Source organism: Oncorhynchus mykiss, chromosome 10 (genome assembly GCF_057628025.1).
Source record: "Oncorhynchus mykiss isolate SJ-2025 chromosome 10, ASM5762802v1, whole genome shotgun sequence".
Taxonomy (NCBI): domain Eukaryota; kingdom Metazoa; phylum Chordata; class Actinopteri; order Salmoniformes; family Salmonidae; genus Oncorhynchus; species Oncorhynchus mykiss.
The window spans coordinates 22,882,939-22,896,159 of NC_143031.1; the positions used below are offsets into that span (position 1 = coordinate 22,882,939).

The 13,221-nt window shown below is 40.7% G+C and overlaps 1 protein-coding gene across 4 annotated transcripts in view; it reads right to left on the reverse strand.

Annotated features, from left to right (window-relative positions):
• Window positions 1–421: 421 nt before the first annotated feature.
• The window catches only part of LOC110533517 (homeobox protein PKNOX2), a 118,416-nt gene continuing 105,616 nt past the window's right edge, over window positions 422–13,221 (reverse strand). For all 4 annotated transcript variants that reach the window (XM_021617805.3, XM_021617806.3, XM_090186163.1 and 1 more), the window contains 6 exons: window positions 10,040–10,175; window positions 8,914–9,011; window positions 5,135–5,254; window positions 4,417–4,493; window positions 3,921–4,096; window positions 422–3,530 (listed from right to left, as the gene is read on the reverse strand). In XM_021617805.3, the coding sequence (XP_021473480.1) occupies window positions 3,301–3,530; window positions 3,921–4,096; window positions 4,417–4,493; window positions 5,135–5,254; window positions 8,914–9,011; window positions 10,040–10,175 (837 nt within the window). In that variant the 3' untranslated portion in view covers window positions 422–3,300. The remainder of the gene's footprint in view (window positions 3,531–3,920; window positions 4,097–4,416; window positions 4,494–5,134; window positions 5,255–8,913; window positions 9,012–10,039; window positions 10,176–13,221) is intronic.

A 13,221-nucleotide genomic window follows, 5' to 3' on the forward strand; every position in this document is an offset into this window, starting at 1 on the left:
GCAACAGGTAGTGTGGCTGGGGTGAACTTTTCTGACAGGAGCAATAGAGCAGGACTTAACAATGAGCAACAGGCACACATTCATGACAACATGTGGGGTTATCTTTAGTGCTTTCACGTTGTGCTTCCTCTGAGTGAGGCAGATAGAACAACCACCACAGCAGTTAAGGGTACTGAAATATGACATCATCATTCACAGCTATTTGGATTGTATTTCCTAATCTGGAGACAGGGAGGAGGGCTGTGGCTATTACACTGTCAAGATGCTGTTATGATGTATAATGACACAAAACTTCACACATTCACTGTGTCATACTCATACAGTTTCTATAATAGACTCAGACTAAGCCTGTCCTAATATGTACACTGTATGCTCAATATGTGCAATCAAAGTCATATGCACACAAATGGAACTGTACACATTTTTCTGCCTCAAAAGGATACTCAAACGAGTAGCTTTATATCTTTAATTATTAAAAATGGTCTATTGAAACAGAATAGATAATGACATTAATGTGTACAAACTAAAAAAAATGTTTCCCTATTGTCACCTGCGCTGGAAGAACCATTAAAAAAAATAAGCAATCAAGAAAATGAATAATGAAGAACATACTTCACAAAGACCAAGGAAAATTCAAGAACAGGTTTTTCTTTTCAAGACATCACATCAGAAATGGGTGACTCCATTTTGTGGATTTCATTTAGCACAAAAAGAGAGCTGAGATTAGTTTTCACAGTTTCTTCAAATCCTTCACGTAAAAGATATGGCAGGAATTTAACTATTCTCTTTAAATCTCCAGGCTTCCGCTTCAAATTGCATTTTTCTTGTAAAGGCTGTCAGTTAATATGAATTGAGGACATCACCTCTCTCCATGTTGGTGTGTTTTTCGTTAACTCATTGAGACACTGTTACCAGGGCAGTGTTTTGTTTGTCATGTGAATTCTCAATGTGACATTTTCTACAGTCTAGAGATTTTGTCAGCTTGACTGGCCATCAGTTACTTCGATAACTCAGATTCACGCAAGACCTCCAGAACGTCACAACAGTAACTTTGTGCCTTCTACAAAGAAGGTTCCGCTTGGACCGCCTTCTGAGAGCTCTAAGAAATATGCAAGCCTTCAACAACATAACACAAATGTTAAAAATCGAATATACATACTTTGTGCTGTCAGGTTACTGAAAACGTTTTTGCTCATGGATACAAATAATTCAATGTTTTTTTTTTACTGAGTGGCTGCGGATCCGACTTTTACTGGATTTTTCTTCCTGGGGGTTTAAGGTCCTACAGCTTAGGAGCATGTGAGGGATCCTCTATTTACGCACAATCTCTGCAGGCTGCTTTACTTCTAGAGAACAGGCTACTCTGGCGAACGGTGCTAATTTAATACATTTAAATCAAAGCTGAATAAATGTCCGCAAGATCACATAATGATAGTATTGTATATAACATAATGGTTGCATTTTTCTCTAATAAACAGCGTGCGCCTCTTGGCAAAATATGTGCTTTATTTGAAACAAAACAAAGATATGCTACAGTTTGTTAACTCCATCTGTTCTAAAATTCACTCACTGTACATAATTCGAAACAACACTGTACATAACTAAGAAGATCTAAATGCATATTCCCATGAAACTGATTGAGATCAAATGATTGGCATGCAGATGCTGCATGGACGTTTCACCGTTCACGACTGACAGTGAGAAATATCAACGGAGGATGACCACAAAAATGTGTGCGTAAATTAGAGGTAAAGAAAAACATGTGCAGAACATGGTACAGATCTTTCCTTGGGATCCAGCGGGGTGGGGCAGGGCGGGGCAGGGCGGGGCAGGGAAGGGCAGGGGTGAGACGGGGGCGGTTACCTACGGATCCGCAGCCTCAGCCTTTTTTTATCATACCTGAAAACATCAATTTTGTTGCAGCAAATAATCCCTCATCATCAATGTCATGAAAACTTGTGTGGAAAACTGTATGACAATGTCGTGCTTATGGAGTCAATGGAGTCAACCTGAGAACCAAAGAGTCATTTAAACGGACTACGGCATGGATGATACCAAAGCATGGAACCCAACGTGATGGCCAGGTATAGACCTACAGTACAGCTTACAAGCAACTCACATACAGCAACTCATAGTTTTCTTCATAGTTTTCTTCATTGTCATTGTCATCAATTTTGTCTGTAATAAAACATAAGAGGATTGGGGTGACCCACTAGTCCACATAGTATGGTGTCCATTTTAGGACACCTTCAGCCTCATATAGGCTCTTCAGTCTTAAGAGTTCTGATGGGAAGGATCTGTAGTTTCTATACAGACATCCATGGTAGAAAAAACAAAAGGCCCATTCGAGGTGTGTCTATGGCCTGAATCTAGGGGCTGGTCAAGGGGTGACTTTGAATGGAGGTGTGGGTTGTAGCGGGAGAGTACACTCTAAATAATTCTGGGTTAAAAACAACCCAATTTGGGTTATTTGGTAACCCAGCACTGGGTAAATATTATTTTTAATTTTTTTGACCCAGCCAGTTGGGTTGCGTGAATAACCAAACATGTTTGGTTGTTGGGATTACCCTAACATGGGTTAATTTGACCATAAATTTGTTTTTTTATTCACTTTCATACTGGGTTGACCCAGTAGCTGTGTGTTTTTTTCTGGAGGGGGGGGGGGCTTATTACGGGGCGTGGCTTTCAGATAGTTATTTTTGGCCACCTATGAGTAACTTTATTACCTGTTCATCATGTTATGTTTGCACATGTCTATTTTACTTGACTATTTTTGCAAAGTACATATTCTAAAATGTTATTTACATATTGTAACAAAGTGGTAACTATCTTACCATTGGAATTTGCATAAGCTCTTAAGGAACTCATGCACTTTTGTAAGCCTCATTAAAGCTACAAAACTGTCCGTGTTCAACCTTAACATGTGATAACAGAACAGATGAACGAGAATGACATTTACTCTCACGGGTGCCCAAAAATAACTATATGAAGGCTACGCCCCCAGTCTTCTGATCTGACCCGCTGGGTTATATCTTAATAACCCAGCATCAACAACCCAATATTTGTATTTTCAAAGAAAACAACCAAACTATGTGACCCAATGCCTGCAACCCTGAGGTTGGGTCATCCAAACAACCCAGAATTTTATTTTGTGTATGGGCTGGGTTGTGTGCATTAGAGCAACAGAAATTGAAAATGACTGTTTCTTATTGGAGAAATTAGTCAAAATGTTCTTCCATTTGGTGACTAATGAACACAACCCAGGTGTCAAAAGGTCACGTAGTCCTCTAACATCTCTCATTACTCGAGTCCCTCTCTATGCTCCATGCCCAGATCTCTCCTTCCTCCCTCACTCTCTTCTTCCTCCTCATCCTCCTCTTCCTCCTCCTCTTCCATCCCTTCCTCTTCTTCCTCTTCCTCTTCCTCTGTGCCATCCATGGAGTCATCGGTTCCCCCGAGCATGGCTTGCTGCATGGACAGTGTGGCTGAGACAGAAGACAGGGGTTGGAGGCTGTCAAAGTTTAGGGGGTCTGTATGAGAAGGAGGAGAAACAGGCAACACAGGGTTAACACACTTTAACTGCCTTCGATTCTAAACCCTTCTCATCTAAGTGATGAACTCATTTAATCCCCCTCATGGGTTTAAAAATAATGGAATGGTCTAATGTGGTGGAATCTATATAGCCCATGCCAATATTGACTGTATTTCGCCGATCCATTGCTTTAAAAATCAATGACTATTGAGTGTGTATGTGCACATTAACTATGCACATTGACGCAAAATGATTCCCTTGATAAAGTAGGTTGAAATAACGAGGAAACTATGTTGGAATTACAAGAGAACCATGTTGACTCAACCAATCTTTGTCTAGAGTGTTGAAACAGACATGGACAGAACGTTTGAATGGTTTAGTGACGTACTGTCGGCGTTATTAGAGTGAGGTCCATGTGTCTGCAAGACTCCAGCCACAATGGAGTCTGGCCAGAAGCGCTGGGTTGGACGGTGTTGGGACTTCATCTTCTTAGCCTTGGGGGCTGGGTCTGGGTTACTGGCATCCAGCATGGGCTGGAGGATGCGCCTGCGAGCGTTGATAAACCTAGAGATTGTGAGAGAGAGAGAGAAAATGAGAGAGGGACAGAGAGAGAGATGGAGAGGGGAGGGAGAGGGAAGGAAAATAGAAAAATAAGTGTAAGAGAAACATAGAGACAGACATTTTTTCTCTGTTAGGGTTTTGTACTCTGATACTGAGAGCATTTTTAGACCAGTAGATGGCGCCAATATGTTGTGAATCACCATTAGGTGGTAGAGCAAAGGACTGAGGTTAGAACTCATCATTCACTATTAATTTCATCCATACGTTTAGCCAGTTGATTTTCATGTCATATTGCATTGGCAGTAGTAGTATTACAATCTTACCAGTTGTTGACCTGTAATAAGGTGAGATTGGTTTGTCCTGCAATCTGTCTTTTCTCATCCTCTGTTGGGTAGGGATGCTACAAAAGGGAAAGATATAAGATATTTAGAGTGCCATCAGTAAAGTTGAATCAATTTCAATTAGAATTGTTGTGAATGAATAGTTCAAACCCTCCACTCGCACCTCTCATCCCTAACCCTTACCATCTTCACGCTGACTTCTCAATCTAACCTGTTAACCTTTTTTCACACATTACAAAAATCCTCACAGCCTATCAGACAGGGTGGAACTACCATCTTGCTTATACCTACTCAATTCATTCAGATCCCTAGTGCCTATTGGTGTAGAAGCTATAGGAGCTGTTTCTAGATGGGCCCTCAGTCATACACAGCTATAACCCTAACATTTTCAGCTCTAAACCCCTCACCCCACTTTTCCTCCATAGCTCGACCCTTCTCAATATCTTCCTCCATAGCTTAACCCATGGACTACATATGAATATAGGCTCTGTTACCAGCTTCAGCAGCACATCAGAAAAAAAATGTGATGGTTCAGCACTCAGAAATATGTTGCATGAATTTACTTTTCCATCAAATGTTTTGCTTATCTGGATACAACGGTTTTACGCTCCAAACAAACTTTTTGAGAGTGTGATGGCCCTCTTTTGAACAACTCCAACACATTAACATTGATATGAACACTGAAATGTTGCTAGCTCACCATGAGGTGCTGGAAGAGCCAGGAGCGCATGATGTTGGTGGCATGCTTGGGCAGGACCCCTCTCTTGTTTTTGTGCTTCTTGTCGTCACTGTCCAAGAGTGAAGCCAAGTCCAGGTTTACCTTGGATGGAAGAGAGGGATGGAAAGAGGGATGGGGTGTTATTGTTGCCATAGTAACAAAGGGAGAGTGCCAATTACTCGTCTCTTTGGCAAATGCAGAACCGCCCTCTTCACCATTGCCATAGCAACCCAATTTGAGTAATGATACTTAAAATAAAAGGCGAGGAAGGAATGTCGATTCGCAACACCCTTGACTCAGAGGAATCTGCGAGGCCGGTCTGATCTAAAATAGAGAGCTCAGATGAGAAATCTGCCTCAAAAACCTGGCAACGTGTGGTGGGAAATCAAGAGAGTACAAGTAGAACGCTTGTAATTAAAACTTTGGCTTTGATAAGAGTTTTGTGCCAACTCAGTGGGTGGTTGAGAAAATTGTGAAAAAGCACTTCTTCAATAAATCGCTGATTTCTGTTTTACAGTATAGATGATAATTAACTGTTCCAGTGTCCTAGTTTAAACAGCAATGTGTTAGAGGCTTTCGTTTGCATGTCCCCACAGATAGAAAATAGAAGCATTGTGTGTGTGTGTGTGTGTGTGTGTGTGTGTGTGTGTGTGTGTGTGTGTGTGTGTGTGTGTGTGTGTGTGTGTGTGTGTGTGTGTGTGTGTGTGTGTGTGTGTGTGTGTGTGTGTGTGTGTGTGTGTGTGTGTGTGTGTGTGTGTGTGTGAAGACCAAGACATCTACAGTGGCATGAGATCACTATGCATGAAATCTCAAAATGTCCATCTCTGGTCCACACACAAAACAAATAGTTTCTGTGTCATTGGCGCAAACATCATCAAAGTGGAGATCCTTCATTCATATTTAACAACACATTTGAAATGGTTAAAACATACCAAGAATATGAACATTTTATCTGGATCATGAAAACATTGGCAGGACAAAATGCAAAAATAAATAAACAAATACATAAATATACTCAGCTAAAAATGCATGTGATTAATTTCATGCAGACACTGGCATTGTAAAGTCATTAAAAAGAAACGGCTCCCAACTGATTCTGATATAAATATATAAAACACACAAAACAAGCCTCATTACAGTTGCAGCTGGGGTATGGAAATCCCTCCCCCATCCCCCTCGGCCCAGGGAATGCGTGTTCCGGGAAAGCGGGGTTGAATTAATTGGCGGCACCAAGCCGGGGTATCATAACCGGGAGTTTGCCGGTGGTGTAGCTACAGGGATGCACTTTATTCCCAGCCCACGTGTAGAGCGCTGCCTCGGCTGGGTCTTGGATATTCACAGAGGCCGCCGCTGTCTGTCAAATACAGAATTTCCTGCCTGGCTGATACAGCCGCAGAGTACCGCACTAAACAGTCTACTTCATAGCGGAGCATACGGGTGGTCTGACAGTCTGATTCAGATATGGACCTCCTGTGTGAGGTTCTTCAGAACTTGGGGAATGCATGGGTTTAAAGGGACATGCACTCGCCCACTCGGACATCTAGAGCTTTCTTTGCAGGTGTGTTAGACTTCAAATAAAATAAACAAGTGCACATTTCATCAAGGAGAACATTTTAGCACATAGGCTAAAGAATGAAACGTTACCATAAAAAACAAGTGATACTTCGCAAACACAGTGTGCCGAATTTCTTAGGTATACCAATGACACCTTTGCTATTATGCTATTACTCTAATATTCATATTTCATGCTAGTAGTGCCGTCACATGTTCATAACAGATAGGCTTGCAATCTGGTGACAGCTAATGGCAAGAAAAAATGAATATACTGCATGACATTGAGAGTATTTGGAGTTTGTCAGTCATAATCTTAAGGCAGGATATATTTGATTCTTATGACAGTGATACGATATGATAAAGACTATATCTCAAATAAAGTGTTATCAATTAACTAAATATATTTTACTACTGTTCTTCTAACTGGGTCAAGAGCTTCAAGTTCCTCGGTGTCCACATTACTAAGGAATTAACACGGTCCACGTAACACCAACACAGTGTTGAAGAAGGCACGACAATGCCTCTTCCCCCTCAGGAGGCTGAAAAGATTTGGCATGGGCCCACAGATCCTCAAAAAGATCTACAGCTGCACCATTGAGAGCATATTGACAGGCTGCATCACCGCTTGGTATGGCAATTGCTTGGCATCCGACTGCAAGGCGCTACAGTGGGTAGTACGTATGGCTCAGTACATCACTGGGACAGATCTCCCTGCCATCCAGGACGTCTATACCAGGCGGTGTCAGAGGAAGGCCCTAAAAATTGTTAAAGACTCCATCCACGCAAGTCATAGACTGTTCTCTCTACTACCGCATGGCAAGTGGTATCGATGCACCAAGTCTGGAACCAACAGGACCCTGAACAGCTTCTACTTCCATACCCATAACCCTGCTATATACAGTACATTCAGAAAGTATTCAAACCCCTTGACTTTTTCCACATTTTGTTATGCTACGGCCTAATTTTAAAATTGATTCAATTGTTTTGTTCCCCCTCATCAAACTACACACAATACTCCATAATGACAAAGGAAAAACAGATGTATTTTTCTTCTCAAATGTATTAAAAATACTAAACTTAAATATCACATTTACATAAGTATTCAGACCCTTTACTCAGTACTTTGTTGAAGCACCTTTGACAGCAAATACAGACTCAAGTCTTCATGGGTATGATGCTAGAAGCTTGGCAGACTTGTATTTGGGGAGTTTCTCCCATTCTTCTCTGCTGATCCTCTCAAGCTCTGCCAGGTTGGATGGGGGAATGTTGCTGCACAGCTATTTTCAGGTCTCTCCAGAGATGTTTGATCGGGTTCAAGTCTGGGCTCTGGCTGGGTCACTCAAGGATATTCAGACTTGTCCCGAACCCCTTCCTCTGTTGTCTTGGCTGTGTGCTTAGGGTTGATGTCTTGTTGGAAGGTACCAACAAATGGTTCACCTTCCAACAGGACAATGACCCTAAGCACAGCCAAGACAACACAGGAGTGCCTTCGGGACATGTCTCTGAATGTCCTTGAGTGGCCCAGGCAGAGCCTGGACTTGAGAGACCTGAAAATGTGCAGCAACTTATGTAAATGTAATATGGATAATTATGTAAATGTGATATTTCAGTTTTTTTGTTTGCAATAAATTTGCAAACATTTCTAAAAACCTGTTTTTCTTTGTCATTATGGTGTATTGTGTATAGATTGATGAGCGGAAAAACAATTTAATCCATTTCAGATTAAGGATGTAACGTAACAAAATGTGGAAAAAGTCAAGGGGTCTGAATACTTTCTCAATGCACTGTGGGTACATATCTACCTCAATTACCTCGTAACCCTGTACATCGACTCGGTACTAGTATATAGCCAAGTTATCATTACTCATTGTGTATTTATTCCTCATGCTACTATCTTTCTATTATTTCAAAAAATGTCTCTCTGCAAAAAAGTTGATTTGACATGATTTAAATTGGTTCCTCACAAGCATTGAAATAAGTGTGCCTATAACAACAACACGTTTTGGTGAGAAGAATGGTTTTGAATCTTGAATAGAGGGAACAGCAGGGATTCCAGGGACAAGATCGATTGTGGGTACAGCAGGGATTGTGGGGACAAGATGGATTGTGGGGACAGCAAGGATAATGGGGACAGCAGGGATTGTGGGGCGACTGGATTGCGGGGACAGCAGGGAGGGATATGCTAGGTAAGCAGCTGGTGTCCTCACCTGTGAATTCTGGATCTGGATGGTCCCCTGGGAGAGTCCCTGGGTTAACACCTGCCCTTGCGATGTCACCATGGCAACCGGCTGATACAAGGTTCCACCTGAGGGTATAATCTGCGGTTATGAAAGTCAAGTGGCTTCTTCTTCTGTGAAAAGCAGTCGGCCTCGCGCAGGTTCGACTCGAGACATATATTATCTCACCCTAACACAACAATAACAACAACAACACGTAAACACGGACGGCGCGAATAAAGCACGAAACAAAAGGTGTATTCTTTCACCTCTAAGGTCCTTGAGGAAGGAGTTGTTGTTTTGTTACTAATTACCACTAATTTAGATTCTCTGATTATGGGTGTTAAATTTGAGTTCATCTGAGTGTTGTGATCAAAGAGAAAGCTGGAATGAGATTGATTATTCTAGGTTGAAAGGGATTTCCGGAGGGTAGGGGTAACATTCCGCCTTACATAATAACAAGAAACCCATAGTTTCTTGAGTGATATAGAACACCTTCATTAACACAAAATGTTTATTCTTAATTATATGTCAACAGCCTGTTTTACATAGGATATGCCCTAACTTACCAGCATGCTGTTGCTGAAAAAAGCAATGATAAAAACATCTATTGTGGCTAAACCTTCTCTCACCCTGTTGTTGTTTTTAGATAATTCTGTTGTAAGTCCATTTTGTGCATGCAAGGTAGAACACTGTACAATTTGTACATGAACTGCAACTGTTCTTGCCTATGTATCTAAAATGTATATGCAAAAGGGGTAGTTGTTATAAAGTACCATGTAAAGATGTAATATTAGCAGGTTAGCGTTTTTCATCATGAATCTTGTTATTGAGGCAGCTCTGAGAGTGGTCACTAGCTGGCACAGCCACAAAGTCATAAAATCTGACTTTAACTCTAACCTTAACCACACTGTTAACCCTAATGCCTAACTCTAACATTAAATTTTGACCAAAATGCTCATTTTGTTTTCATAACATATAAAAAATATAGACAATTTTTAATCTCTCAGTTCTGCTTCCAGGACAAGACTCATCCCAATAACTGATAACAAGCATAATATTAGGGAAGGTGTGGTACCCATACAATTGGCTTGTGGAAGGTGGAAAGGCTTCTCACCTGACACCACCTGGGAGTTGATGGTAGTCATGGCAATGTTGCCCTGTTGCAGGGTCCCGGTGGGCACCATGATTCCCGAGGAGTTGACGGAGCTGGAGACTGATGTCATGGACGGAGAGGACGTCTGGAGGAGGTCCTGGTGAGGTCAGAGGTCATAAGAAGAGAGGGAACCAGTGAGGGATCTGAGAAGGGCAGTTGAGGACTTACTGAATGTTTCAGATAGAAATGCCATGAATAGAGCTGACAGGACTCATTATTGCAACATGTAGGAGACAAATGTCTGTTCTTCAAAATGTACTTCTATCAAAACATTCCACAATGTTGTACACTACTGAATATGACTCAGACGTTTGGACACAAGTATAATGGCCTTTCAGAAAAACAAAACAGTCTTGGCAGTAAAGTCAACAGATAAAATCATGTTTGAATGTAATTGTTCTTAGAAATTGCAAGGATGTCCATTCCAAAAACCACCTGGCATCCAGGGTGTATAAAATACAAGGTGACTACACCTTCCGTTAAGGAAAAAGATTTGAAGATGAATATACAAGAATGCAATGGAAAAAGGTGCAGATTTTTTTATTTTAATGTACAGAGTCTTAAACACAAATGGTTCAGTATAATATATTGAATATAACTTGTTGGACTCCCTCTAAAATGTACAAGGCAAAAATGACAATCGACAGCAAATATTGGAGATTTAAATCAGATGATCCTGTGCTTGTACATACAGTATGTTGGTCAAGTGTCCTAAGTTGGTCAAGTGTCCTAATAATGAAAGAAAAGCATTGTAAGTTAGAATTTTGTAAAGTTAGTGTGGGAGAAGTGGAAAAACTATTGTTGTCGATCAATAATGATAAACCTCCTGGCATTGACAACTTAGATGGAAAGCTACTGGTAGCTGACTCTATATCCACTTGTATCTGTCATACATTTAATCTGAGTGTAGAGGAAAGTGTTTGTCCTCAGATCTGGAGGGAAGCCAAAGTAATTCCGCTACTTTAAAGTGGTAAAGCAGACCTATCAGCTTTCTGCCAGCTCTTAGCAAACTGTTGGGAAAAATGGTGTTTGACCAAATACAATGTTATTTCTCTGTAAACAAATTAACAACAGACTTTCAGAATGCTTTAAAAAAATGTATTTAACTAGGCAAGTCAGTTAAGAACAAATTCTTATTTACAATGGCGGCCTAGGAGCAGTGGTTAACTGCCTTGTTCAGAGACAGAACGACAGATTTGTACCCTGTCAGCTCAGGGATTCAATCTAGCAACCTTTCGGTTACTGGCCCAACGCTATATCCACTAGACTACCTGCCACCCCAGATAGCTTAGTGAGCACTCAACATGATGATTACTGATAATTGGTTGAAAGTAATTGATAATAAGAATATTGTGGGAGCTGTACTGTTAGATTTCAGTGCAGCCTTTGATATTATTGACAACGTATGTGTTATGGCTTTTCAATCGCTGCCAAATAGTGGATTCAAAGCTATCTATCTAATGGAATCTTTTCTAATGTCAAACTTGTAAAGCGTTGTGTACCACAGGGAAGCTCTTAAAGCCCTCTACACTTTTCTATTTTTACCAATGACCTGCCACTGGCAATAAACAAAGCCTGTGTGTCCATGTATGCTGATGATTCAACCATATACCATATACATCTAATGAAGTCACTGAAACCCTTAACAAAGAGTTGCAGTCAGTTTATGAATGGGTGGCCAGTAATAAACTGCTTCTGAACACACAAGTTTTAGACCTCAGCTGAATCTGGTAATGAATTGTGTGGCTGTTGAACAAGTTGAGGAGACTAAATTATTTGGTTTTACCTTAGATTGTAAACTGTTATGGACAAAATATATATATATTCAATGGTTGTAAGACGGGGAAAGGTCTGTCCATAATAAAGAGATGATCTGCTTTTTTGAAACCACACTCAACAAAGCAAGTCTGCAGTCTCCAGTCTTGATAGTCTCCATCTTGATATTGTCTACTCATAGGGATGTAAAAAAATACCTAGTGAAGCTGCAGCTGGCCCAGAAAAGAGCAGAATGTTTTGCCTTTCATTGAAATAAGAAGGCTAATATCAATAGTATACATGCCAGTCTCTCTAGGCTAAGAGTTGAGGTAAGACTGACTGCATCACTTCTTGTTTTATAAGAAACATTGTGTTGGAAATTCCAATTGTTTTTGCATAGTCAACTTACACACAGCACTGACACACTTACCCCACCAGACATGCCACCAGGGCAGTCCCCAGATCCAGAACAAATTCAAGGAAACGTACAGTATTACACATGCATGGGACTCCCTTCGATCTCATATAGTGCAAGTAAACAGCAAACCTGGTTTAAAAAAACAAATAAAGCAACACCTCACTGCACAACGCCTCTCCCCCATCTGACCTACTTGTTGTTTGTATGTACTGACATTTAACTGATAGATGCACACACACGCACAGTACATGTTCATGTTTTTAAATGTACACTATCATTCAAAAGTTCGGGGTCACTTAGAAATGTCCTTGTTTTTGAAAGAAAAGCAAAAATGTCGTCCTTTAAAATAACATCAAATTGATCAGAAATACAATGTAGACATTGTTCATGTTGTAAATGTCAATTGTAGCTGTAAACGGCTGATTTTTAATGGAATATAGGCGTAGGCGTACAGAGGCCCATTATCAGCAACCATCACTCCTGTGTTCCAATGGCACATTGTGTTAGCTAATCCAAGTGTATAATTTTAAAAGGCTAATTGATCATTAGAAAACCCTTTTGCAATTAAGTTAGCACCACTGAAACCTGTAGTTCTGATTAAAGAAGCAATAAAACTGGCCTTTTTAGACTAGTTGAGTATCTGGAGCATCAGCATTTGTGGGTTCGATTACAGGCTCAAAATGGCCAGAAACAAAGCACTTTCTTCTGAAACTCATCAGTCTATTTTTGTTCTGAGAAATTAAGGCTATTCCAAGCGAGAAATTGCCAAGAAACTGAAGATCTCGTACAAAGCTGTGTACTACTCCCTTCACAGAACAGAGCAAACTGGCTCTAACCAGAATAGAAAGAGAAGTGGGAGCCCCCGGTGCATATCTGAGCAAGACGGCAAGTACATCAGAGTGTCTAGTTTGAGAAACAGGTGCCTCACAAGTCCTCAACTGGCAGCTTCATTAAATAGTACCCGCATAAC